The 27,846-nt window shown below is 40.8% G+C and overlaps 1 protein-coding gene across 1 annotated transcript; it reads right to left on the reverse strand.

The window, feature by feature from the left end:
- Positions 1-218: 218 nt before the first annotated feature.
- On the reverse strand, positions 219-27,680 carry LGR4 (leucine-rich repeat containing G protein-coupled receptor 4; the record flags this gene model as incomplete). Its single annotated transcript, XM_008943683.1, has 17 exons — positions 219-1,495; positions 4,545-4,619; positions 5,133-5,141; positions 5,284-5,405; positions 6,744-6,869; positions 7,166-7,237; positions 8,171-8,242; positions 9,339-9,404; positions 10,983-11,054; positions 11,452-11,520; positions 12,179-12,250; positions 12,338-12,409; positions 13,000-13,068; positions 14,664-14,735; positions 15,373-15,588; positions 25,969-26,040; positions 27,609-27,680. Coding segments are annotated over 17 exons (2,605 nt in total), but the record flags the coding sequence as incomplete, so codon positions are not given.
- Between the last annotated feature and the right edge of the window lie 166 nt (positions 27,681-27,846).

Raw genomic sequence — 27,846 nt, forward strand, 5'->3', positions numbered from 1 at the left:
TAAAAATATTGGGTAACAAATTTGGTTTACAGTTCGGGCAATTGATTTGTTTCATTATTTTTAGAAGTATGGCTCAGGGAGTTACTGCCCGCTTCCCTTCTTTACAAATAACACTCAACGATGATTTTGCAAAAGTGCTTCCTGCTCAAAAGGTCAAAACAGGCGACGGCCTATGAAGCATTGCAGCTCTGGGGAGCGCGGCCAACGGCAGGCACCTCTCAGTCCTTGATCCGCGGAATGTTGTAGGCGTAGCGGACCAGAGGGAAGCCCCGGCTCTGGTAGAAGCAGGCCCGGCCGCAGGCCTGCACTTGGTCCGAGCTGTCCGACACGAAGGAGTCGTCTTCGTCCGCATAGTCCGAGTGGGCCGACTGGGTGCCGCAGTCCGACCAGTAGCCGTCCGGCCTCTGGCAAGGCACCACTGCCAGCGCGGGGCAGCTGTGGGATTTTATTAAATGTTTACAGGGCACTGGCTTGGACAGAAGGAGCGACTCGCAGCATTCGCACACGGTGACATTCCCCTGCAAGTGGGTGTAGATGCCGCAGTCGTAGTAGAAGTCCTGCGTGGCGCAGCCGCCTTGCAAGCCGACGGCAACCGCCACCGCCCCCTTCCTCCTGCCCGCGCGGCGCCGGAGCAGCTTCCAGTCTTCCTTGAACTTCGGGTTGAAGAACACGTACAGAACCGGGTTCAGGCAGGCAGGCAACGGGAAAAATATCAGAGTAACAGACTTCATGATTTCGGGGCTGATGGAAATCGCAGTGATCAGCGGTGCAAACGAGAAAAACGCAACAGGGCAGAAGAAGATGCAGTTTGTGAAGATGAGCCAAGCGACATGCTTAATGGTGCTGGACTGGGAGTTTTCGGAGAGGTCCTCTTTTTCCAGGTTGCAGTACAGTTTAGTGTAGATAATGGCCATTAGCAAAAATGCTAAGGAATTCAGCAGCACTAACGTTACTGTGAAACCTAGGGAAGGCGTTTCTCCTGTGGGGAAGGGCAAGCACAGGGGTGACGCCGAGTGCTCCACCTTATAGAAGAGCGGCAAGCACCCCGCTACCACAGCGCACAGGAAAGCGCACACGGCCGCCAGCTGGAATTGCTTCTGGCGGTTGCTTTTCCCCTTTTGAACCATCTCCTTCACAGAGAAGCTCCGTTCAACAGCTGCCAACATCAGGAAGAAAATGGCACTTTCTGACGAGAAGACTGCAAGGAACCCAGCAACTCTGCAACCACTGCCAGTCTCCCACCATATGCCAAACTCAGCAAATCTTCCCCAGGAGACAGCATCCAAGAAAGTTAAAATACCAGTATAGACTCCCATGAATAAGTTAGAGACAGAAATCAGGCCGATGAACAGTTTGGAAGATGGCAATGGAGTACAGGATGCAAATATTGTTAACATGACAAGCAGGTTGAAGAACAAAGCAACCAAAAAAATAAACCAGACAGTAAGTCGAATCATCCAGCTGCCCAATAAATATTCACAAGGCTTAAATGCACCTAGAAGAAAAAAAAGAAAAACAAAACAAAAGGACAAGCAATTTAGGAAAAAATCGTGCCTTAATAAGCAAGATTTTCAAAAGGTATTACAAGAGCACTCCTCATTAATTCATGAATAGAGTACGCAGCTGAACTGCTAAATAGGTCAGCTGAAAGTAAACTATTCTGCAGAAGCTATTTACTAATTAATTATGCCTGAAATAATGATTACTGCAGTGAATGGTCACTTGAGAATACTTTGTATAAACAAGCTAGCCAAACAAACTTAATTACCTTTTAGCTACTCAAATAGCTTTCATTAGTGCCACCTAAATACTTTTTTTTTCTTTAGATTTCATACTTCATAAAAAAAGTTGGTAACAAAATAAAAGCAAACTTTCACAACCAACTTGTAAGGGGAAAGAATTTTTTAGAAGTAACATGTTCTATCAAAAAAATGATTCACAAATATGCCTTCTGGAGTAACTTCTGGTCACAAGGAAACATCTGTCAAGCAGCTGACAAATTCAATTTAATCAGCATTAATAGGGACAGGAACTCACTACCAGCCCTCTCCCCTACCCTCACCACTGAAAGGCACTGTGAGCCTGGAAAGCCACAGAGAGAAAATGTTGGGGGTTTTTTTTCCTTCTTCTTTTGCCATTTGAAAAAGCTTAAATAATAAAAAACATCCAACAACAAAATAATATGAGGCGAGACAAGGAAAAAAGGTCACTACAACTGCTTACCCTTCTAATCCTTCTAATTGCCATTTATTCCATAGGGAAATCCTACTGATTTTAAGTAACAATTAGAAGAGTTTAACCTCCCCTACAGTCCCCATTAGGCACTACTAATTGTCCAAAGCACAATAGCTGGAGATCTCTCCCTGCGGTTGGGCACTCTGGGAGCTGAAGGCAGAGCACAAAAATGCCAAACTGTGTCACCACCTCGAGCTGGAGATTCTGAGCCAGATCCAGCCCATGGCTCCTGGCTCTGCACAGCCTGTGCCCTCCCTTCAGGCAGGTGAAAGGTAAATACAGCCTGTCCCAAACATGGGCTGGAGCAGCGACTGTGGGGAACGATTAAATGTCAGCACAAAAAAATCTCCCAAAGCAGCTTCCAGAAATTACTGAACTGACAAGACAAAAAGGAGCCTTTTTGTTTGTTTAAAGCAAGCCTCACTTCTCGGCAAGAAATAATGGTGCTAATTGGATTATCAGACCAGTAAAATCAGCAGTGAAATCCTTTTTTTGCAGGTATCCTTGAGTAAGATAGCCTCACCAGAATAGCTATTTTTACAGTACTTTCACATGATGCAACAATATCTGCTGAGTCTACTTAAAAGTAAAAACAACTTCCTACTTAGGAAATTATAAAATGTCAATGCTGTGCTTCCAAAAATCAGTTTGAAGTGTACTCTCTAGCAGCTGTACAGTGAAGCGTCTTTCGACAAACAAAACCTACCACCCTTTCCTGTCTTTCTCCCAAGGTCCAGCTATCCTTAGAGCTAGAAGTTACCCTCCTCTCTCACTAATATTCCCAGCCCACCAGGGAAATTCATGCTCGGAATGACGAGTTTCAGGGTTTTCAGTGCTATGCTGCTAGAGTGTCACTGTTTTTCCTGCCATCAGACAAAGCCAAAAGTGGATCTACAAGATGAGCAGTGATTCAGCACTTCCATGGCAGGCGGAGTGTCCTACTTATGACCAGACAACAGCATAGCACAGAAAACAAGCTGCTAGTATGGGAGGGACTGGTGAAAAACAAGCAAATTGTGAACTTGTAAAACAAGCTCTTCATTGCTTTCAGAGCTACAGCATCTCTGGCATGGGCAAAAATAGAGAGCTAAAGGCTTTACAGATATAACCCTGTAACACGACCTGAATTCTCGTTCTGTGAACAGGAGATCAAAATCAAGTAAGCAGCATTGGTCAAATTAATTCTCAGATCATGTACAGTTACAGTAATAATTTATTTGACTTTCTGACCACATTTTTTTTTGGTTGTGATCAAGTAATCCTTGTGGTATTCTGTATACTAAAGCTGGAGCTACCCATAAAGATGAAGAGTGAGCAGATTTTCATAATGGATGTAAAATACCAGTTTAGGAGAAGGGAATGAAACAAGGCTTGGAAAACCCTTGCTCATCCAGGAGGAACTTCACTGGATGCATACTGCTCCCTCCATCTATGTGGTTCCTGTTCACCCAAACAAGAGAGTGCAAGATGTGTAGAAGGGATCTTCTGGACAGCCCATGGCACAGGCAAGGAAATAGGAGGCACCACAGCAAGCACTTTAGGAACTCAGTGGAACTATGTGTGGAAATTTGCAATTTGAGGAAGATAAGCAGAAGGGCAGCAAGAAAGCTGCCCAGAATGAAAGTATTTGTTTGCAAGGTCAAAGACTTTCAACACTCCTGGATTATTTAAGCCTGAATTGGAGTAGTTCTGGTATGCCAATAAGACTACTCATTGAACAAATCTGTAGCAGCTTGAGATGCTACTGCCTGCTCCAGCTCCTTGTAACAGCCCTCTGCTGTCAGTTAATGTGGCTATAGTGGGGCTGGGGAACACAACACATGAGTGTTCCTCACCCTCTCTCCTACAAAGGCATCAGGCTAAGTTAAAAACACCAGTGACAGCAGTCTGAGTTAAGCTTTTAAAGCACAGGCTAACTTCTCACTGAAATAGATAAGCCTTGATACAGTCTGCTGCACAGACATCTCTTTGGCACAGGTAATGCAGAATTAAGGGGCAGAACATTACACACAGCAGGCTCCAAATACAAGTATTACAGTCTTGATTGTTCTGCATAGGGAAACAAACTTCTGGTTTTTCCTAGCACAGCTCTCCAACAGCGTGCTATGTGTCTAAAGCTGATCCAAATCTTTGTGACTGTGCATCCAAAACAACACTGACATCAAATGAAGCTTCACCCAAGCATTGTAGAATTTAATCTTCTGTGTACAGAATGACCACAAGGAATGAAACCTGTAATTCTGCTGACAGCTATTTGCATAACACCATGCCTGAAGTTCACAGGGTGGCTAAAGCACACTAAGATTTACCTGTTGCTGGTGTACAGTGAATAATAGTCTGTCCCAGTTCCTCATTTTCCTCGTTTCTTAGAACATCTGCATCAGCTGTACCCGAGTAAAAATGAGAAACAGGTTAGTTGTAGGAAGACAAAAAAAAAAAAGTGAAATGCAGTGAAGCTGCCCAGGATGGCAGCAGTCCTTTGAAAGATCACAGAGCTAACACTTGCCAGCGTTCAAGCCTTTAACAAGTGGAACTGTTCTCCTTTGCCACTGAAGGTCGAATGCTCAGTGCAGAAACAGCTGCAGCAGTTTGAGTTACTGTTGCCTGTCCCAGATACTCACAACCCTTTACAACAAAGCAACAACATCTTTCACCACCAGGGGAAAGTTCTACAAGCCCTGGAGTAGACAGGAGAAGGACAAGACCTTCTGAATAGGAAGGTCAAAATACTGAGGACTATAAAACATTTTCTGTTCTGGCAGAAAATGACAGGAACAATACTGGCAGCTTGTATTTTTTGTAAAATGGATCACTCATTTATTAAAAACAGGCAAATCTTACGCTGTCAGATAAACTTGTTTCATGCACATACAAGGAACATGGCACTGCTGATCTACAAGCAACTGCTACACACTTTCAGAGACAGCTTTTGTATCCCTATAAAGATTTTTATTTTCCACATTTCCTTACTCAAAGACACCATACACTATTATTTGGTTTAGTCTGTGCCAAAATAATACTGTCAGCTCAGTACAGTGAAACACTCACCCTTCTCCCGATCCATCAGGGCACCTTGATCTTTGTGACCAGAATCCTCAGCATTAGAGTTTAGGTAAGAATCACAGCCCCAAAATGCACAGCACTGGTAAGCATATGGTACAGAGAGTGACCTGAAACGGAGGCAGAACAAGAGTGTTACCCACTGTTACAAGCTAAAATTACCCCCTAAGTGGCACACTTCAGGGCTAAAGCTAAAGCTTCTTTTTGTCATGGGTACTAATAAGAAACTATCTCACATTGGATCAGTTGTAACCATTTCTGATGAACTGTGGCACCGAGACAAAGGACAGGTGATGCATCCAAGTGTCATCTGTTGCAATGAATACAAAATTCTGCCCTATTTAACTATCTTTACTACTCATTCTACTCCATATACAAACCAAATTCTGATCAGTGTTTGTGGCACTGCTGTAAAAATTAAACTGAAAACTAATTAAGCAAGTTAATTGAAGAGTAATTGTTTTGTAAAAAATTTAATTCCCAGATATCAGAATGTTATAAATTACATCTCTCCTTCTCTTCATTTTGTGGCCCCAAGAATAATTTTTTTTCCTCCCTACCGTTTTTTTGATGTTTGTCAGAAATGGTACATACTGTCAATCCTGTCAGAGAAAAAGCACAGCTGCAAACAGTCTTAAAAGATCCACATAAACAATGAGATAATAGCAGATCAGAAGCTAATTTTCCTGACTTGTGGCTACAAAATTAACTACCTGCAGTATTATTCCTGAATTCTGTTCTTGTACATATTTAAGAGGAACATCAGTCTACAGGATCCCACAATGTATTAGTTCCCATGCACAGATCACAACCTAAAACCCAATCTGCTGTTTCCACACTGCTGAGGCCTGACTGTAAAAGGGACATGGATTCCTTTGCTGGCCCTTAGACAAATTAACAGTATCTTCATTTTAACATGGGACAGTATGGGAAACAATTTCTAACTGCTACTTCTTAATATGCAGAAAGATCTTTGAAAATGCAAAGCAGTTTAACACTGTCTGATCCACCTCCCACTGAAACCAGTACCAGACTTCCATTTGAATGATTACTGTTACTCTTATCATTTGCCTCCAAGAATAAACAGCATATGTATAAAGTGTGGTGCTTATGGAACCAGACACCTGCACGTCTGCTCCCCTTTTCCACACTCCAAAAGACAGATGTGCTCAGTTCAATAACAAATGGAATCCACCCAAACCACTGCTCCGAAGGCAGATGCTATCAGTGGAGGAGAATTAAAGAAGGTTCCAAGAAAACTGCCTGCAGATGGCTTCCATACCAGACCAGTCAGATGCCCTTTCACAGATGCCAACATTGAGGCACCACAGGTCTCAGCAAAGTGCCTGATCATTTGTCAGTATTACCTACACTGTCTGCCTTTGCTGTCACATCGCTTGCTATGCCAAAATAAGCAAGGCACCTCGTGGAGTTATCTACCAACGTACCGGAGCTTGGCGAAGTTCTTCGCTGCCAAAGCTTCCTTCAACTCAGAATTGCCTGCAAGTTTAAGCTGGTTCAGTCCACTCAGTCCTTCAGTTGGAAATGAAGTGAGTTCATTGAAACTTAGGTCTCTGAAACGTAAATATTAAGACAATGTTACAACACAGTAAGTTTGAAGATCCCATAGCATGGATTTCATTATAGTAGGAAGGCTTTTTAAAGTCCCACACCAAGGCTGTGGTCTGGCAAGTGCCCATCAGCGCAGCAGGCACTAAAGCAGCATGCCCCGCATACATTCAGTTAGTGAGAGCTTTTGTGCTCCAGAGGTGAAACACACAATGGGCATGGATCAATTTTAAGCTAAAACCACTTATTGTCTCAGCAGTTTAATGACAGAGGAGGTTGCTGCACAGAATGGCCTACTTACAGGTTAACAATAGCTCCAAGAGTGGTGAAAGCTTCCTTGTGCATCTGGTGGATCTGATTTCTACTGAGATCACTGCAATGAATGCCAAATGAGATTATTTTAGCAGTTTCACCAAACCTTTCTAACAGCCACCGGACTGAGCAATAATCTAAGGTGACAAATACATGATGCCGTTGTCAGAAAAGCTGAACCACTCTCCCATTTCCCCTCTCCCCCCAGTCAGCCAAGTGCAGCAGTAGCCAAATCCCTTGGTAAAGCAGCTGCATCCTGCTTCAACTCATCCCCAGAGTAAAATCCACACCACATTCCTCCCCCCTTTCCTCTCCTGCCTGGCCCAAGCAGCTCCCAGGGCAGAGGATGGCTCTGGCACCATCCATGCCCAGGCTGCAGGTGCCAGGATGACCCCTGGTCACAGCAGCAGCTGCAGCCGCACATGGCAGCAGGGGTGGAAAAGAACAAGCAGATGAGCAACTGCTTTGTGGGATTTCAAAATCCAGGTGCTGCTGGATCACCGTGACTTATGACATGACTTTTAAAGCATCTGTCACATTATGGTTGGTGGGGTTGTTTTTTTTTTTTAAATAATTTAAATGTTTCTATATAATCTTCTTATAGCTAGATATGTAAGGGGAGGGGATAATTTTTGTTTTCTGGTCTGCTTCTTCTAAGGACAACAGATAGTATCTCTCCAACAAATACTATATAATGGAATACTATATTAATAACAGAATGCAAAATAGTGGACTATCAAAAAAAAAAATGTATCGTTTTAAGCATCTCTCTCTCTCTCTCTCTAAAAAGATCATTATACGTTAGAAAAGCAAAATAGAGACTAGAAAGAATGAGACAATCTCACTGCTACCATTATCTCCTCTACACTTCAGCTCAGGATCCAGCATACCTGGCCTTTTGCCATCAATCAAGATTTCTAACACCAAACCCTGACATCAGCTGACATGGGAATCACCCTCTTGTTTTACTCAGCATGCAGCTATGTGCACTTACAGGACACGAAGGGAGGACAGTCCTTGAAAGGTATCCTCTGTGATTTCATGGATTTGATTGTGCTGTAAGGAACTGCAAAGTGAAGAAGCAGAAACATAACTTTATTGGCTAAATGGGCTGACTTCAAAACAAGGGATAAATTGGTGCCCAGTAATACACAGATTTAGCCTTACCAATGGCAAGAGTTCTCTCTATTCCCCTCATAGGCAAACTGTTCCAGTATTTGGCATTAGCCATGTTAACACAACAACAAAGGTATCTTGTGGCACCTTTGCCCAAATCCCAATTCAGATCTCATTTAGAGGAGACTTAAGTGTGGACTTAATTATTTCCAAGCTAAAGGTAACACTTTATGAACAGGTGCTACAAGAAGAGGAGCCACACTGAGTTTTAAACAAACCTACTTCATTCTGCAGGGGTTCTTTAGAGATTTTCTAAGCATGTGTGCACTTCCATTACTCAAAATATGGATTTATGAAAAGAAAACATTGAGAAATGCCTCAAGAGCTAATGGGCCAACTATACTTCTAGCTCACTAGTTCTCTTCACAATGAACCATGCATACAAGGAGCTCAAATATGTCAAGAGTAAAACAGACTTCTCACAGGCTACTGCAATTAGCTCCGCTCTGGTTAAGGGCAAAGAAGCTTCAGGGCAATAGAAGTAGGAGAAGTAGGATCATTTGCAGGTGGAAAAGCTGTGTGGGGTCTGGAAATCAAGTTTAATAAGCTTTAAAGCAATGGAATAAGGAAAAGCAAAGATGGGTTTTGAATATGCCTTAAAGGTACTAGAGGAAAAAAAAAATTTATACAAGTATAAGCTGGTGGTTGGAGGGACCTGAAGAAGAGTCAAGAGGTAAGAGACAGGAAAGACAACACATAAATGCTCATACAATTTACGCTTACAGCAGCAGTACTATGAAATGTAGGTCTAAGGTGTCCTTCATTCTTTTCTGTGGCATATCAACAATTAAACCTTAGCTAACTGAGGAAACACAAGTGGTTGAATTCACTGTCCAGCACACTCCTCACATCAGGTGATCATATTCTCTCTCTCTGACCTTAACCTGAGAAATTTATGATCAAACATGAAGCAAAAGAGTGCCTAGAGCCTTGGACTCAGCACACTATGGAGGTAATAAAGATAATCAACATGTATTTCTACTTACATTTCTTCCAAGGAGTTACAGCCTTTAAAACTTGGGAGGTCCTTTATATTGTTGTAAGACAAGTCCCTTCAAAACACAAAATGAGAAAAAGATGCTGCATTCAACTCTTTTCTACCTGAAACATCTCATCACTCGCAACCATGAACTGACTGGCAGAAAAATCTTCCTGTTAGTAGCATTCTGTAGAAAACTAAGAGCCGTTTAGAGAAAATAATGAAGGGAATCACAAGTGTGATCTCTTCACTGTCATCCTCACTAGCCCCACTATGCACTTTGATCATACCTACATACACCTAAAGATGTAGAAAAATATAACTGCTATGCCAAGCTTACAACAGTCAGCAAATAGCAGAAAAAACACTATGTAACTATAAAATGTTAATTCATTGCCTTATATTCGTTCTATTCATGCAACCTTTTTAAAAGGTACATTTCTTCCTCCCCCTTTTTGCCTCTGAATTCAGTGAACCATTTTTTACTTTCCTGAAATATTCAGCCAGCGACGAAAAGCAAGCAAGCATTAAAAAACTTTCATCCCAAAGCTCCCTTATTCTTCCAACTTGAACAACTGGAGTCAGCGCTCTCTAATTGAAAAGTAATGGAGGAACAGGCTGTGCCTTTGTAGTGGCTTCAAGAGCTCACCAAATGCCTCCCAACCAGTATTTTTGGTTCTATATGCTGTTTCCATGTATATTCTGGGTTACTGCTCTCACCTCTGCATCTGGATATACATACACCCCAAAACCATACTGTACAAATTCCCTGAATTCTGAGACTTGTAATCTGAAAATGTTTACTGGTAATCTGGGGCTTTTTAAACTGAACTGGATAGGAGGTATGCAATACAGGAATTCAGTTCCTTAGCAGCACTAGCAAAGTTCAGAATTTTCTGTGAAACTATGCAGCTAAAAGGAAGGCTAGAAACTTGCAAATAATCTTCAAATTTCTGCTTAAAAGATGACCTGTCATTTGAAAATAAATCCTACCTCATCATTCTTTTTCCCCAGTTTTTCATCTACAAATGAGAATAGATTTTTTTCCCTTCCATTTTTGAGCACTTGCTTTTGTTCCAAATTTTCCTGTGTGTATCCTTTGTAAACACGACTTTGCTTCTCTACTCCCAGTGGTTTCATTTACCAATTTTGTGTTTTTTGAATTTATTTTAACACAACCTTACTTCTTTTTCTGTCTTGCCTTTGTATTACTATCCTCTTCCTAACCATTTCTCTTGGTTCCTGATGCTCTCTCCTGCGTTCTCTAACACACAAAGTCAAAGCAGCATCACTAAACTCTTCCCTAACCTCTGAACGTAGATGACTACTGTTATGCTAAGAATGAATAGTTCCAGATGAATATGAAGATTCTGCAGCAACACCTCACATATCTTTTATAACATCTTACAGAAATACAGTGCATCCCTAAAGAGGGATAAAGAGACCCTATTTCAGGAATGTAAAACACCACATCAACTCTGCCATGAGTCTTGATTTGAAGAATTAACAAACCAGAGTCAGATTTTCAACTTAATAGACCTACTAGGATGAGGAATTCTAAGCAGTATTGTCCCCTTGAATTAGACTTGAGTTTCTTTCTTTTAAAAGATCTTGGTGTAGATGAAAATAGAAGCACAACGTGTATACTTACAAAGTTCGTAGCACCTTTTGCTCTTGGCATAAATTCACAGGAACACTGTTTATCTTGGTCCCTGTTAGAGTTCTGTGAAAAAACCACCAGCCATATATAAATGTTTGTCTTGTAGATGGTATGGCATAACAGGCAGATGTAAAAGCAGAATAAGGATGGTGTCAGCTATCAGGGTGCTAGATTCACCCACTGAAATTTCTACTGTATTTTGGTGGAGGTCAACTTTTCTGGTTTTCAGTTCTGTGAGAGGGGGGCTACTATAAATGGCCTTTTTGTAAGCCTACCCTATTTAGAAAAAAATAATGTTAATAGACACCTGGCTATCCCAGTAAGGAAAGCTATATAGTAACAGTTATTGGCAGGAAGAGAACAGAAATCCAGCTGGCTCTCCAGATCAACCAATTCTAACCACTCCACAAGGGCCAAAAGCAAGAAATGACTGGAAATTATTTCAATAGAAGATACTTACAAACTCTCCAGATTAACAGTTCCTGTCAAATTAGGAAACCACTGCACCATGCTGGCACCCCGAATGACCCTAAAAATATCCACAGGAAAATTAGCTGTAAACTATTATGCAAATGAATTGTGGCATTCAATCCTGCTATCAGGTAGATATTTTCACTAGGAAGACATTCTGACTTTCTTAGTGCTTTTGATTAAATTTCACACACAAATAGTGTGTAAAAGTCTTCGCTGCTTTTTGTGTGAGTAATTTGCTTAATAAATCACCCTGCCCTTCTCATGAAGCTGAAAGAGTCGCATCAACACACAATGAAAAGGGCATAGACTCCTAGGTAGCTTGTAGTTCAAAGTTTGAAGCCTCGCTCTATTTTGCTGACTTGTCACCCCCAGAAGTGATAAGGCTGGAAAGCTTGCATGCACTGACCTGCAAAACACGCTCACAATGTACATCCCTCTTTGAAAACCACCCAGGACACACTGCAGTTTGTTTAAGAACCTGAGCATTTGGCCTGGGGTTACATGTCTTATGCAAGGTAACAAAGACATCTCAAAAAAACCTGAAAAAAGTTGTAGACCTCATTTATTAGAACTTCTTAAGAAACTAGACAGTCCCAACAATAACAATGTTTACTAAAGCTTATTGAAGAAATTAGGGTGAGAGGCAGTCAGAAAATTATTTCATAAACAGTTCCTATCCATTTATCGTGCTATGTAGTTGAGAGGATACTTACAGGGAATGCAGATCTGACAGATTCTGAAATGCTGAGTTCCCCACAAAAGACAAAGGATTATCATATAAATGTCTGAGAAAGAAAAAAACGTGTTTCAGTCATTGTTCTTACAGACACTGTCTGCTGAATACTAAAAATAGATGCACAAACATCACTTACATAGTTCTTAGAAGGGGGTTTCCTGCAAATGCACCATCAGGAATTACGGAAATGTAGTTACTGTGAAATCCCCTAAAGATATTAGCAAAGAAGAAAACCAGAATTAAAGAATATACTGCCAGCAGATTCAACCAATAGATATTTTCTTCACACCTACTCAATTCCCAAGCCTGCCAAAAACAGGATTGTAACTGAATAGGAATAAGTCAAACTGTAGGACTAACTCTGAAGGTACGATTTCTGTCTACAGCACACCAGCTCACCTGAAAATATTTCATTTATAAGAAACTATTCTGTCCAAAACACAATCCTGGGCTTTCTTTCTTCTTCCTTCTCGCTTAAGGAGAGGACAAGGAAGATGTGTGTGATCAGTAAGTACTTAATTCTGCTACTGGAGGCCAAAACAGCTTGTGATTAAGATCTATGCTAATGACTCTCCTGAATAAATTACTTGCTTATATAACTCCAAAACCATTTTCAATAGGCTCCCTCTCTAGCTGATGATTATATTTTCCTTTAATTACAGCTTCACTTAGCATAACTTAATCTGATTTAGGTTGCTGCATAATGAGAAAAGCATTTATAAAGATCCAGGAATTTCTTTTTTTGTTTATGGAAAGGAGAAACAAAACTGATAAAAAGGGAGAATAAGTAATACTCACAACTCCTTTAGATTTGGGAGTGCTTTTATGGCTTCAGGGAACTCTACCATGTTATTATAATTCAAATCCCTGGAATAAACAAAGCAGGAAAATTATAAAATTCTTAGCAGTCATCATGAATTGTCAAAAAACTTTTTAAGACAATTCAATTAAAGTAAAAAGTTCTCAGAACATCTTTAACCAGACCATAGAAACTGTAACTTAGATTTAGTCTTCTGATGTTTTACATGCTTTATAACCAGCTAATAACTTAGGTAAGATATTTAGTATTATCCAGAGGATTATTCATATTAAGTCAAATGACATTTCCTTACAGCAAAGCTCAGTATTTCAACACCTCACAGACTCTTCTTCAACAGAATTTACATGGAAATGAACTAAGATTTCAAAGTTAAAAAAAAAAAAATAGACACAAATGACTACTCTTTATTAGCTTACTAAGAAAACTTTTCTTTCAGGTTTATAAAACAAACAGTAAAGAAGCAGACCTTGAAGCAAAACCCAGTACAAACACTGAACAGAAGCAGAGGGAAATCTCATCTCACTGCATCAGCACACATCAGTGATAGGGACCTGTCAAAATCTCAGTTAACTTATCACAATTCTAACAGGACCTGCTACAGCCTTTTTTTGCAAAAGGGGCTCCTTTGCTCCAGCAGCAAAAAGATTCTGATAGTCTTACATCAGCTGTGCATATTTACAGAGCACCTAATTATTACTTAATTGAAGTTCTGAGAGAGTGACAAGGCAGCTGGAGTAAGCCCCATGCCTGGACCGATCCACACTCCTCAGGCTAACAGATGTTGTCACAGGGTTGCCCTTGCCCACTCTCATTTGTTTTATTTATTTAGCATTCTCCTAAGCACAACCAACTGCAGCACTGAGGGATATATTGCCTCTTAGACATTCCCTGAGCAAGCTGAAGGGCAATGGGAAAGCAAACGAGGCACTAACAGCCACTCCTGGCCACGGAGGCACTGCAGGTGAGGGGTGCTGGAGGCAGGCCCTGGCCATGACCAACACTCAGTGCTGAGGGGAGCATGAACTGTCACGTGTCAGTATGAAGGTACGTGCAGAGAACTGGGGTGCAGGTCTCACAGGGGGCACTGGGCTGGTCCCCACCAGGCTGCAGAGGACTGGCTCACAACCTGCGGGGACACGGAGTGAGGCTCTCCTGGGCAGGGGAGCAACAGCCTGCTGAAGCCCTCTGAGAAACCTCCTGTTGTCACACAACGGCTTTGGCAGCGTATCTTAAATATGTTTAATCCTACAGTAAATCTGAGAAACAAATATTTGTTCCTTATCACCCACGGGGCCACACAAACACTTTTGATATATCCTCCCGATTCAGTGGGGTGCTATGCAAAGATACCCCAGGTAGATCAGGGCTAGGAACACCAGAGCCACATCATCCAGCATGACATTTCACCCAGGCTAATGTTTACCTGCTTCTCAACATAGTTAATTAGTTTTGGTGGAGCACTGCACTGATAACCAGCCTTCAGTCCTGAAACCTGAGCCAGACCCAAGTGTCAGTGCTATGTGTCACATGGTGCACACATGCTTTATTTGAAAAACCTTCACCACACCAGCACGGTAACCTTGATTAAGCTGGGAATGAGAAAAACACTGAACAACAAAATTACTTCAGGAAGCATACTTACAAAGTTTCAAGGTTGTCTAATCCATCAAAACAGTGCTTTCCTATAGTCTTTATTTTATTATTATGAAGATGTCTGAAAAGCAAAACCAAAACAAGTATGAAAACAAGCGAATAATTTCACACAAGTTAATAAATGAGCAGGTATTTCTGTGCAATCAAGACAGTCAAAAACATTGGAGTGGATTATGTAGAAGAATGTCTTTCAATTCCAGACAGAAATATTTTATCCTCATATGGGAACAGAATAGATGGCCTGCAGTCAAGACATTTACTCAGTATCCAGAAGTGTGATAAAAATATGATTTAAACATATGAATGAAACTTATTTTCATATCCATCCTTGGAGATATTCAAGGCTACATGGAAACAGGTCTAGTGGCAGATAATATTTTCTTCTTTTAATACCTCTGAAAGCTTTCTCTGACAACCAGTGGTCTGGAATATTCATTAATAAAATGAGCTGTCAGGAAAATACATAGCAACCTCATTACCCACAGCACATCTGACTTGGTTTAGAACAAAGTCTTAAGTGAACCTTCAGCAAGTTGTCTAGTATACATGGTATCATCTCCTGTTAGTGGTATAGGTGGGGACTAGACAACTGAGTTAAAACATAGCAAATAGCATTTTCAGTGCCATCCTAGATTCATCAAAGCTGTAAACGGGGACAGAACCTAAGTGCCCAAAGAAACACAGTTACAAATACTCACAGAACAACAAGGCTTGAAAGGTTTGTAAATGCATAGTCAGGAATGTGTGTTATTTTGTTGAGAGCCAGCGTTAAGGCCTGCAGAGAGGGAAGATTGCTGAGTGGATGGATGGGAACTTCAGTCAAGCTGTTGTCATCCAGCCAGAGGTGACGCAGCTGCACCAGCCCCTCAAAACTGTCCTCTGGTATGGCAGTGATGTGGTTAGCATCTAAACGCCTACAGGAAAACAGAGAATCCACAGAGTAAGCTCACAAGTAACTGATAAGTAAAAATATCAATTAAAATCCTGTTACTCCTGAGTACTTTTTTTTTTAAGCTTAAATAGGCTTTACTGGAATAATTTCATATCAGAAGGCTTAAAGGTCCACTGAATGATGCATGAACACCCTTTCAAGGCAAATGAAGGCACCATAAACAAAAGCTTCATTAAAAAAAAAATTCTTCTCAGACATTTTTAATAAAACATTTTAACAAATTCATATACTTATCATCAGCTTAAAGTGGATTGGTAACTCCATAGACAACTCCTCCCCAAAAACCCTCAGCTGCTAATACTGGAACAAGTCTTTAAAATGGTACCTTGACAGTGGATGCACAATTGCAGAGGCACAGGCTCATTTGAAGGGGTTCTCCCTGTATCTACATTGTTGATAGCATCATGTGCTGTAATTCCCTTTCTTTTGTGGTACTGTTACACCCCTTGGGCAACTACTTTGGTGAACAGATTATTAAAAGCAGTTCCTAAGTAAAGTCAGAGTATGAATTATCCTGACAAATAAAACACTATATCATCGACTAAACCAGTGACATTTCTTTCACACTTGCACATGATCCTTTCTCAAATGCTCCACAAGAAAATGCAAAACAGCACATCAGCACTGTTGCCTATTGGACATTACTGGATGTGCTGTCACACTTTTTCCCAAATGAGCTCCCATTGTAAACGTCAGTAGTAGTAACACATGTGGACTGCAAACTATTTTACTTTCATGCAGAAAGTCAAACCAGAGGTGACAATTAGCTCTGCTACGTTACCAGCTCACCTATGCTATGGAGTTTCACCACTTCTTCCAGTTCCAAAGCCAAAAAAAAAAACCCCAAAAAAACAACAAAAAAAAAACCACCAACCTCCTCCACACCTGGAAACCTAGGAGGCTGAAATGCATGTGCTGAGCTCTGGCTCCAGATGTGAGGCCCTCACGATGGGAGATGCAGGTGTTACGTCAGAGTTTCACCCAGAATCCTGATCCATGACAACTGACAACCCTGATACTGTAGCTCCCTGTCTGATGGCTTTGGCAGCAACAGCAGAAGCTCTCACACAAAATGACATGTGTTTTTTCCTCATGCAATACACTCTGAACCAATTTGGGTTTACATCTTCCTACACTAGCAGCGTAGTTCCTTGTACAGCATCACTGGGAACCAGTTCAGGTCTGTTTACACTATCCCATCTAACCAGATGTGTTGGGGAATAAAAAAGTGGAAAACTACGAATACTGGAAGCTTCAGCTTGGATTTGCACAGCTGGAATCCCCGGGAATGGGCAGTGGCAAGGGATCACTCAGGAGGAACCAAACCATCAATAAAGCATTTTTCTTCCTATGTGGATGAGAGGAAGGGTCAGCAGTGATAGCCCACAAGATGAAAAAAACAGACTATAACCAACCCGAGCCAGTACAGGGGTGACAGCAACAGGCAATGTTTGACTGTCCTCTGACCTAGAGGCTGTCTTCTCTAGGTCATACCAAGCTGAAGCATGGTGACTTCACTGCAAACATGGAAGAAAACACCTTGCATAACTGTTCTGAAATGCCTGGGACACCAGCCATGGTACATGTGCTGCTGTCTGGGGAGACAGAACACAAACCCTCCTCCATTACCATCCACGTTCATTACGATACAAATCAGCACAGGTTCCGAGTTCTATTAAGCATTCATTTTGTTTCCAAAGCCATGATCAGACATGCTCTTTAAAGTCTAGCTGGGTTAGTTTAAGAAGTCATTGCCTCCAGCCATTCATCCTATCCCTCTCTGGGCTGGCAGAGAGGGCCCAAGGACTGCTGCGTTTGTCCCCAGGCAGTCATGACAGCTTAGATAGTTGTGAAAGTGCTTCTGGACCCCAACACTTAAAGGAGGTGCTGAATTCAAAGGGAGAAGATAAGCTTCATCACGAATAAAAGCACTTAATCTATTTCTGTAGAAGAGAGTTCTGTTGTGATGCACAGTTAACATATTTTAAATTATTAGAAAAAAAAAAACTCAGCAGCTAAATTTCCATGTAATAAAAAGTCAATACATACATCGAATTCAGCAATAAATAGAACTGTCCAACTGGCAGCTTTCAGCTGAAGGCTGAGGTGCCATTAGCTCTAAAGCTGCACATCAAAGAGTTAATTCCTAGGGTTGCTATACTGGTACCCCCTTATCGTTTGCCCCATGGTCTGACAGGTGTGTATGCTGTTCTGTTTGAATGCTTTTAGGCTGCACTGAGACTGGAACATTTCAGAGAAATGAAATGTCTGATGATAACAAAAAAAAAAAAAGGGGGGGGGGGGGAAGAGGAAAAAAGCCTGCGGCTCTGCTTCAGAAAAAAAACACTACCAAAACGAGAAACTACCTGTCTTTCTTCTCTCTTAAAAATTCACACACCTCCCTGAAGATCAAAAGAATTATTTTCCAGTGGAATAAACATATCCGAGTCTTCTCCAACTCATCTCCTGTTCCCCCCACCCCTTCTGCACTCCAGCACAGCACAGGCTGGAGAGAAGGCCTCAGCTCCCGGGGCTGCCTGCCTGTGCCCATGTTTGTACTTCCACCCTGCTCCCTGCTCAATCCATTGACTCCAGTAGACTTTGGAAAACAAAACCACAGAGCGAAGCCTCAAGCCCTGCTCCTCCTCCCCCACCGCTGAAGCAGAAGATGACCAAAGAATGGATGCATGCAACGAAGGAGTCAAACTGTCGAGCAGGGAGAACAAAGAGGACCATGGAGGATACGACGGGCCCCTCATCCCCAGTGTGCCTTATGGAGACCTCTGTCCCACAGCACAGGCAGGCTGAGTGCCCAAGTAACTCTGCATCTTAAACTGATGGCTCTCTACAGCCGTCCAGCCTGTTGTGTTCATCTTTTCCCCACAACAGTAACACTGAGGTGGGGAAAGACCACCACCCCCTGCTGTCATTGAGCGGTGAGATTTGGAAGGTCCAAGAGGGTGCTTCTCTGGCTCGCTGTCACTTCTTGGCAAACTTTTGGCACCGTTTTAATGAATGTGATGTCTGAATAGATCTCAAAGTCATCAGCGATGCCAAATCATAAAGCCAAAGTCAAGCAGAAAGACAGGACATCAGGCTGGGAGTGTTTGTATCTCCCCCTCTCCATTTACAAAGAGACTCCCCAATCTCTCTCTGAAGATCACTGTGCTCGCCCAAGGTTTTCCCAGAGGCAAACAATATATGAATAACAGTTAAAAATGAACAGTTTGCTCAAAGTTTTCACCAACCTGCACTGACAGTTTTAAAGGGAAAACCTGTGATCTACAAGTGTTACAGCAACAAGCACAGCATCTAAAGAATCCAAGTGGGTATTTTTATGATTACACTATTTACTGGTGCTGGATTTCTGTTATTACTTGTCATACCTCAAGACTTATTTTTAACTAATACAGTCATTTCTGTCTCATCCAGTTTTTCTGTTTCTTTAGGCTTCTTAAGCATCGGTCTGATGTGTCACCACAGTTATTTTATTTTCCTCTTCCAAAGAGTCAGAGCTTATCCACATTATGTTCAAAGCACAAAACACAGCTGAAATGTTTCTATGTAGTGTGAAATGCACCTAATGGAGTACTTTGTGAAAAAAACAGAATGCAAAACTCTAATATTTAATAACTTTCACAAAATATTACAACTGAGAACCACGTCTTTTCTTTAACATGGGATAAGGGATTATTCACTAGCTCCAGTAACCAGCAAAGTACAAGTAATATCCTTCACTTGGTCTGAACTTTTTACAAAGACTGTCCTTTTCCATTAAAGTGTTAAAGAGAAGACTGTTCTTTAAATTAGAGCTTGCAGCGTGTACTTAAATTCCTTAACCTTTCAGAAGCTACTCCAATTCCAGCTCCCCTATAGGCATTGGCTTGTGAGAGGCCTTTACATTTTAGTCTATAAATTCAGAGTTCACTTGCAGAGCTGTCACCTTCACTTTTATTACCTGTCAGGTTCCCTCCTCACACAAACTCCAACTCCACAAGAAGAAAGAGCAGGAAGATGATAGAAACCTATATATTCAGCAGCTCTTATGTCAGTATTTGACATATTGTTAAAACAAGTAAAGAACATAGCAACTTAAAGGTCTTCAAACAACTAACTCAACTTTAAGGAAACTGTAAAACTATTATGAACTCTTACCTCAATTCAAATGAATAGAAATTACAAAGTCTAACACACATATAATGAATTCTTTGTATTTGTATAGTAGTAGAAACACACTAAAAAATGCCATTCTGATTCCAGGATATTTCACATTTTCATAAAGCCTGTCACTACAAATCATAGGCCATGCCTACCAGTAGTACATCAGTGTATGGAGGTGGCATGGCAGCTTTAACAGACTTGTACTAATAGCAAGAGTTTAACATTGATGTTAATGAAAGGAAAATCACTCCCAACCCTTGTGTTAAATCACTTCTGCTCAATGGCAATCATTAAAGAACTTTGCTCTTTAAAGTGCTCCTTCAAAAACCACAAAAGAAATCACTCAAATAACACTGGAGTAGATTTTTAGGTTTTGAAGTCGAGTACTGATAAGCCTGGTACCCAGGTACAATGCAAGGCAATAAACCCACCGTGTTAACAGGGGCACTTTAACATACTCGGCGCGTGTGCTCACTGCACCACGCAGCAGCTCTCTGTACCTCCTGTGTGGAGGACATCAATACAAGGATTTGCTTTATTTGAAGACAAATTTACAGCAGCTCTCAGAAACTAAGTAGCCAAAGCTACTTCAGCTACCAATACAGATGTGCTAGCACCGCTATTTCTTCCATTTAAATCTTTAAGATAGTGCCAGTGAGAGATTACACAAGTTGCTACAAATTACCCCAGAGGATTCAGCTGATCTTTCCTTAGGTGTTGCACAACTTTAACCACCCCAGTTAAGTTTCTGATCGTTCCATTTCTAAATAATTCCCCAATTTTTGTTTAAACATTAGCAATTCCTTAAGCAAGCCCAGACAGTTAAAAAAATACGGCTACAAAAATCCCAGAGATTCCTGGAGCTCACATGAAATCCCCACACCTCACTTGCAAGAAAACCAGAACAGCTTCTAAAGGTGAACACGGCATAGAAAAATGAGGCTCGTCATTCAACAAGCATGTCAAGTTCACAAAGCAGTATATTTAAACTGCTGCATATTTAAGGATTTTTCAGCACAAACATGCTCAGGAGAGCCCTTATACGTTTCTTTACTCTAGAAATATGCAAGGGACAAAAGCATATTCAGCATATTCAAGTCTGTATTGGTTTTGAAGGTTAAAAAGAGACTGTGTGTGAATTTCTTCCTTTCAACATCTTGGTGCCTATAGTTTAATCCTATAGCTTAACACAGAGTCACTTGAGGGCTGGTCCCCTTTAGCCCTTTAATAACAGCATAGCAGGGAGCTGAAGCACCTCTGAAGACAAACCATTAAAAGCTGGTTAGCTGAAAAACGACCTGCCACTGTTAGAGATGTATACTACATAAAAAAAACACATAATGCTTAACTTCATCTAGTCATTGCTGTTAATGAACATCTTCCACAGCCTCCCAGACAAGACTATGCTTACAAATACCTGTCAGTTGTACCTGTCTGTACAATCCAGAACCACAAAATGATCAACAGAAGCCATAAAACACTCTTCAAGAAAAAAAAAAATGTGAATTAGAACAGAATTGTGTATTTCTTGATACGGGACAGTGTTTGCATCATCTTCTCCAGCCAGGGATCTTCCCGAGACCTTTTAGCGTGCTTATGGTTTATGTTACTAAAATTGTCACCAACATGAATTACTGCCTAAAGCTGTGTGGTTTCCTCACCGTATCAGCAGAATGTTTCTACATTTTGTTTGTGGTTTTTTTTTATAAATACAGAAGTAACTTGGTCTGTGTAAGGAATCCTTCCTAAAATAAGACAAAGCTAGAAATGCAAGCCTGTGACAGGTATGTACTTTAAATGTGTCCTGACCAACTGAACTACACTTCCAGCCCCTGTCCCCACACTTTCACCATGTATCTTTACCCTGCCAAGCAAGATTCTGCTCTCACTTCTTCCAATTCCATGCTAGGACCTCAGTCTCTACTGCCTGGGCCAAGCTGATTCCCTCTCCCAGAAAACAATCACACTTTCATGCCTCCTGCCTCATGGCTGCTCCAGCCTCCTTAGACAGGAAGGCAGACAGCAGAACTTGTTATCATCCTGCATGCAGACTGGGCTAGGGAGCCAGAACTGCTACCAGGTACTGCAGAACTCTGTTGCTGACCACATGCATGGAGACACCCTGCAGCTGAGGTGAACACCCACACAGAGAGAGGCAGAAGCTATCAGAGGAGAGTGCCACACTGGCAAGATTCCAATACCCACAGTTTGGGAATCTGGCATAACAGTGTAGCTGCAGCGCTTTGAACTACTGCTGCAGAACTCTCTCATGTCCCTTGCATGTGAGCATGTGAGCACATGTGCAGTTCTGGGAGTCCTGAACTACCACTAGAATAAATCATCTATGATACATTAACAGCTATTGACAAGCCTTCAAAAATGGCTACTGGATTTGATTGCAAATGCCCATTAAAATTAGCAGCAGTTCAGGGTTTTTTGAGTTTAAATGAAACAATTCTCCTCTCCAAAGCACATGAAAGTCTTTGTTTAAATAGTGTATAGTTCCAGTATTCATCACACACTGAGGACTGCACTGGACTGTTCTGTGCTGTAACTTAAATTTTATATGTATCTGGGGTTCTGGGTGAATTACAGCAACTATAGAAGCTGCTGTAGTTTACAGAACCATATTATTATCCTCACATTCTGGGTCAGACCAAGCAGTGTTGCCAAAATAAGTCATTGCAGTCAGATCTGCTCAGGCACTTGAAGAAGTGACCCTCTGAAAGGGCTTCCTGGACCTTCCAGGCTCTGCAGGGGCTGGTGGAGCAGCTCACTGCTCCTCTGCCTCTGGCTCTCCACACGACCCCTGGATCACCAACAAACCTCACCGACACCACTTCCAGGTCTAAGGTCCAAAGCACCCCACTCGGTACCTCACGATAACAGAAGTACACCACTGATGCCTTGCAGGAATTGAAATGGATCAAGAGTATTGTTTACATTTGTGAAGCTCCTTACGTGGCAGGTTTTTCTGCTACCAAAAGCTGGGCAACCAATGCCTCCTGCCTCCATAGTGCAGTCCCACGGTCCCAGATGTCACGGCATCTTGCGATGTGAGAACACATCCTCCTAGATCAACTTTTCTGGGGTGCTAGACAGCGAGCTTCCACTCAGTAATACCCTTTCATTTTGCTAAATTTCAGCTCCATAAATAAGGACTCCATTCTAACTCTCTTTTGGAGGCCAGAGCTGGGAAAATATCCAATGTAAATAGAAAATAAAGAGCTGTCGTTTAGCATTCTGAACCAGGCTGGCTACTTGTCAGCTATAATATAAACATTAGAGATGATGAAGCTCCTGTAACCCTCATCTTTCTTTCCACCCAGGTATGTTTACTGGGCTTGTTAATACATACAGTGTGGCAACTGTCTTCCTATGCAGCTAGAAACTGGAGCACATTAAGAGAGAAATTGGATCATTCTACAGGAGTTGCAAACCAAGTGATTATCAATATACTATAAAGTTTTATGAGCAAGTAATTTGTGTCTTCACCAAGAAAAAAAAAAAAATCCCCCTAAAGCCTACTTCAGAGCAAACTGGGAAACTGCCAAAAGGAGTCAATTAAATGATGTTTAAACTTGCAGGTTTTGGATGGAGACAATATATTAAAAAGGTGGAAGCAGTTTTGCTGACATACATTCTGCAATGAGTTATTTGTTTTAGAAGGAGGCCACAGCAGCTCAGGAGCTTTAAATCCACTTTCTGACAAATTCCTTTGGAAAGGAAAAAAAATTTTTTTTTAAAAATCACTTGTTTCTCTTTTCTTTCCCCTCCCTCTATTTTAATTAATAAAGCAGCATACTGACACTTACGTTTCCATAGTCACACACAAAATTCAGAAGACAAGACCTACATCTCTTTGCCAGAAAACGTTCCCTACTTTAGTAGGGGCATATGCATAATTACATTGTAATTTTATGAGTGATGCAATAAACTGAAACATTTCCTGAAATTCTTTAAAATTACAGAAATGCATCCTGGTGAACTGAACAAATTACACAGGAAAAATACATTTCTCACTACACTTGTCTCAAACCCCAATTTATTCTCCAGTTGTTGCCAATTTTAACAATTTATGGTGATCTTGCAAGGCAGACAGATATCCTCCTTGGTAACAGACAGGGAGATAACCCAAAGCCTGATCTGCATCAGTGGAATAAAAAAAAAAGAAAGAAAGGAAAAAAAAAAAAATTCCTTCTGAGTTTCTGACACTGATGACTTCCAGACCAGAATGACCCTTCATATTTCCCACAGCTATTCTGAAATCTCCATTTGGTTTTCCTGAAAGAAAGTAGTAACAAGTAGCTAGCTACTTATTAACCGAATTTCTTCCTTTTTCACCTTCCTAAAATGGATAGTTTATCATTTGCCTGTGAACAATGAGGCTCAAAAAGAATGAAACCTCACCACTCTTTAAATTGTTACTATTATATTTTTATTAGAATGATGTTATGTCAAGTGATTATACCAGTTACATTATACAATATTACATAATAATTCTATAATTTTTTTTTCAACAACTAAATGTCTGGGTTTTTTTTTTTTTAAATGGCTCTAACATCATCTTTCCAACCACACTGAAAATACATGGATTGGAAAAGAGAAAGAGAGAGATGCTGGCTTAATTTATACATTTATTATCTTGCCCTTAATTTTGTCCCTTCTCTTTTGTCCATAAAATTATCACCAAATCAGCAACTGGAGATTCAATGAGTTAAAGTTTAATTAGAGAACAAACATTACTGTAAATAAATAGAGAAAAAAGTATGTTTATTGAAAATGAAATGGATGATCTGTAGACAACAGAAGTATTTACTGAAGTAGTTTCTTGTCTGGCACCACTGAAATGCTGAAAGCCAGGAAGGAGGTTTGTTTTGGTTTCTTTTTTAAATAATTACTAATGAGTTATTCACATCATGTAATTTGAGAAGGATTTTTATTGCAATGCATAGTATTTGCATAAAGTAGAGTGTGGCTCTCAGACCAAGGTATTCTCCCTCCTACACTCCAACTAAAACAAGAGGGAAGTGTGGACATTCACTTGGCAAAACGGCTGCAAATGGAAACCTGCAGCTGTTCTACTCTTGGATCCCAAACTCTGGGGAAGTCCATGCCAATGTGTGGCACAAAAACCTGCTGCTCTCTCCCACTATGAGCTGGGTGCTCCCCACCCTCACTGCTGCGTGCAGGAGACCCTTGCTGGTGAGCTGCCCAGCAGAAGCAGGCCCATTTCTCTACCCTTGCTGCTTACCGTGCTCTGTTCAGACAGAAAAGGTGGGAACAGCTGAGCAACTAGCAGAAGGCAGTGGCCAAGATCCAAGTTTAGGGAATGCAGAATGCACCTTTGCAAAAGTTGCACAACAGTTTGCAAAGCCATTTTGCAAAACTATTTTTTTTTTTTTTTAAGCAAAACTATTCCAGAATCTGATGCAACACTGAAAGAAGCAGGATCTTAAGCCAGGAACCTGAAATTTGGCACAAAGGGAATAGATAATCTGCCTGCTCTCTCTGTAGGTAAGCAGGAAGTAGGAAAAATTTTGAAGCCCTTTCCCCACTCCGCCTCCTCAATGCAGTGATAAGCATCTACCACCTAGTGAGCTGCAACTAGCTATTAAGGTCTGATTAAGATGCTTTATAAAACATAATAAGCCATGAGATAGTATAAGCATGTATGAAATATCTTATGAGCAAACATCAATAATGGCTGAGGTGTTCAGAACTGCCTGTGTGATTTCAACACCTTCCAGTAAAGCCAATACTGTGCATGTCTCAAGCAATATTCCTTCCCAGAAACCCCTTTTCCTCCTCCAGATACAAAAGACTTAGGCATGATTCATTTTTGCACAACATTTCAAAATTGCTTAAACACCTTAGGACATGCAAGAAGGATGATAAATGTCTAACTCCACCACCACAGCATTTACACAGCAAACCTGTACCTGTGTTTGGGTTTTGAAAGAGTTTCCATTTGGGTCACCCCACCAAAGAGGAAAAATAAAATTCCTTATGAACTCTACTTGGGAAACTTTGCTCCCTTTGGAACTGCAGGTCCAGGTATGTTATTACACATACACGTTTATACTTCAAAACTCTATACAACGATGTAAATATCTACAAAGTGACTGAAAGTGGAACCTGGAAAACAATACAAGAACAAAAGCAAAGTAAGAAAACTTACAAGGACTGTAAGCCACTTAATCCTCTGATGGCCTCATTAGGTACAGTCTTCAGCTGATTGTTCTGTAGGGTTCTGTAAAAAAAACACTGTATTAGTTAAAGCAGAATTTGACAATAATCTTTATCAAGGGTAGAGGTGATATAAAAGCCCACAGTCCTGTTATGGTTTCACAGATTTCTAGTGCACCCAAAAAGCATGTAGGATTATCAAGACCAGATGCCCAAAGGCAACGATGAAACAAGAAAATGGTCTCCTTCAGATTTTTTTACAACTCATTAATTAACTGCATTCATTTGCAGAGGACAAGCCTCTGTCTTAACACAACAGAATTCCCTTTGGAACTCACTGAAAAGGTTCAACAACTAACACACGAATAAATCTGCTACAGTGAATGATATTTTATTATTTTCTTGTGAAACTATCCTATACGTGCTACAAAATACACAAACCTCTAATTTTTCTTAAAGCCGCATCAATACACAATGCATTAACAACCTAATTTACAAAGGAAGTTCACAACAAAGCACCTCTGGGCACAACATTAAAAAGAGAGAATGAAGCTAGAGCCAAGATGAATTAAGTTATACCATTGGGTTTTGATGTTTTGAGTTTGTTGTTTTGTTTTGTTTTTTAAGAACTTCCCTTACAGGACAACATATTACTGCACGATGAGTCCTTTCATAAAGAAAACGTAAATAACTCTCACACATTATAAAATCTTATTAGATTTTGGTGCACACACTGGGGTGAAATGCAAGTGGACAAGTAAGTTAACTGTTAATTAACATCCAGGTCCCAAATTTTTCAAGAACTGCTAGAAGTTCAGGCACCTCCAGTGTTGAGCGCAGTGATGGAGATACCTTCATGAGGTATCACCCTGACACTCTGCATTCAATTTATAAACCATCATATTAAGCAGTATTGCAGATAGGCAGTTTCCTAATTTGTATCCTGCTTACTCTGTCCGTTTATGCTCCTCTCTTTACAACCTCAGGCTCCTTTTTCACCTCTTTTAAAGTATCTGTTTAATTAACTATTACACTACTAGCAATTTGAAACATTTACATTAGCATAAATACCACCGTATCTGGATACAAGTTTTTAAAGCCCCCAAACAACAGAAAACTTTTTACCTTTAGCTATGGAAAACCAGTTGAAATTAATATTCTTATCTCAGAAAGAGAAACAGGATATGTGAAACAGGGCACACAATTCTAATTTTTCTTTCATTAAAATGTAGGGGTTTTTTTCTAATAAGTCATTTTCAGATAAGGCAACAACAAACCATAGAAATTGTCTCTATCACCAGTGGGGGATGATTCAAAGGTCAAACTGTTTTAAACCTCTGTAAGTACTGACACTACCTGATCAAGTCAGGGCACCTGATGGAATAAGTCGAGGGGGTGGAGAACATAAAAGCTTTACATGCTTTACATGTTCTTATTCAGATTTTTCCTTTTTAGGATTCTTCTGCTACAAGATATATTTCAGAAGCAGTGTTCAAATTAAACACAGTAATTACAGTTTAGTAAAAAAAAAAAAAATAGGAGGAGGTTTCCTCTGGCCTACCAGTAAACAGGCTGGCTGGGCACTAAGCAAGCATACAGTTAGCTAGGAAACTCTTAAACCCGATTACTTACAGAACTTTGAGTTCTTTCAACCCAGACAAGGCCTTTGGATGGATAAAAGAAAGGTCATTGCCAGCCAGTCGCCTGGAAAAAATTTGCAATAATAATTTCAGTCACAAAATACAGTACTTCTACAACCATCTAACGAGGAGGATCACCGAGACATCAGATCCTGCAAGAAACAATGCATTTGGCAGACCATTACACCACATTTTGCAGTAGTTATTTTAGTCATTGCCCATTTTTTAAC

The sequence above is a fragment of the Merops nubicus genome, unplaced genomic scaffold (assembly GCF_000691845.1).
Source record: "Merops nubicus isolate BGI_N331 unplaced genomic scaffold, ASM69184v1 scaffold43047, whole genome shotgun sequence".
NCBI classification, from domain to species: Eukaryota; Metazoa; Chordata; class Aves; order Coraciiformes; family Meropidae; genus Merops; species Merops nubicus.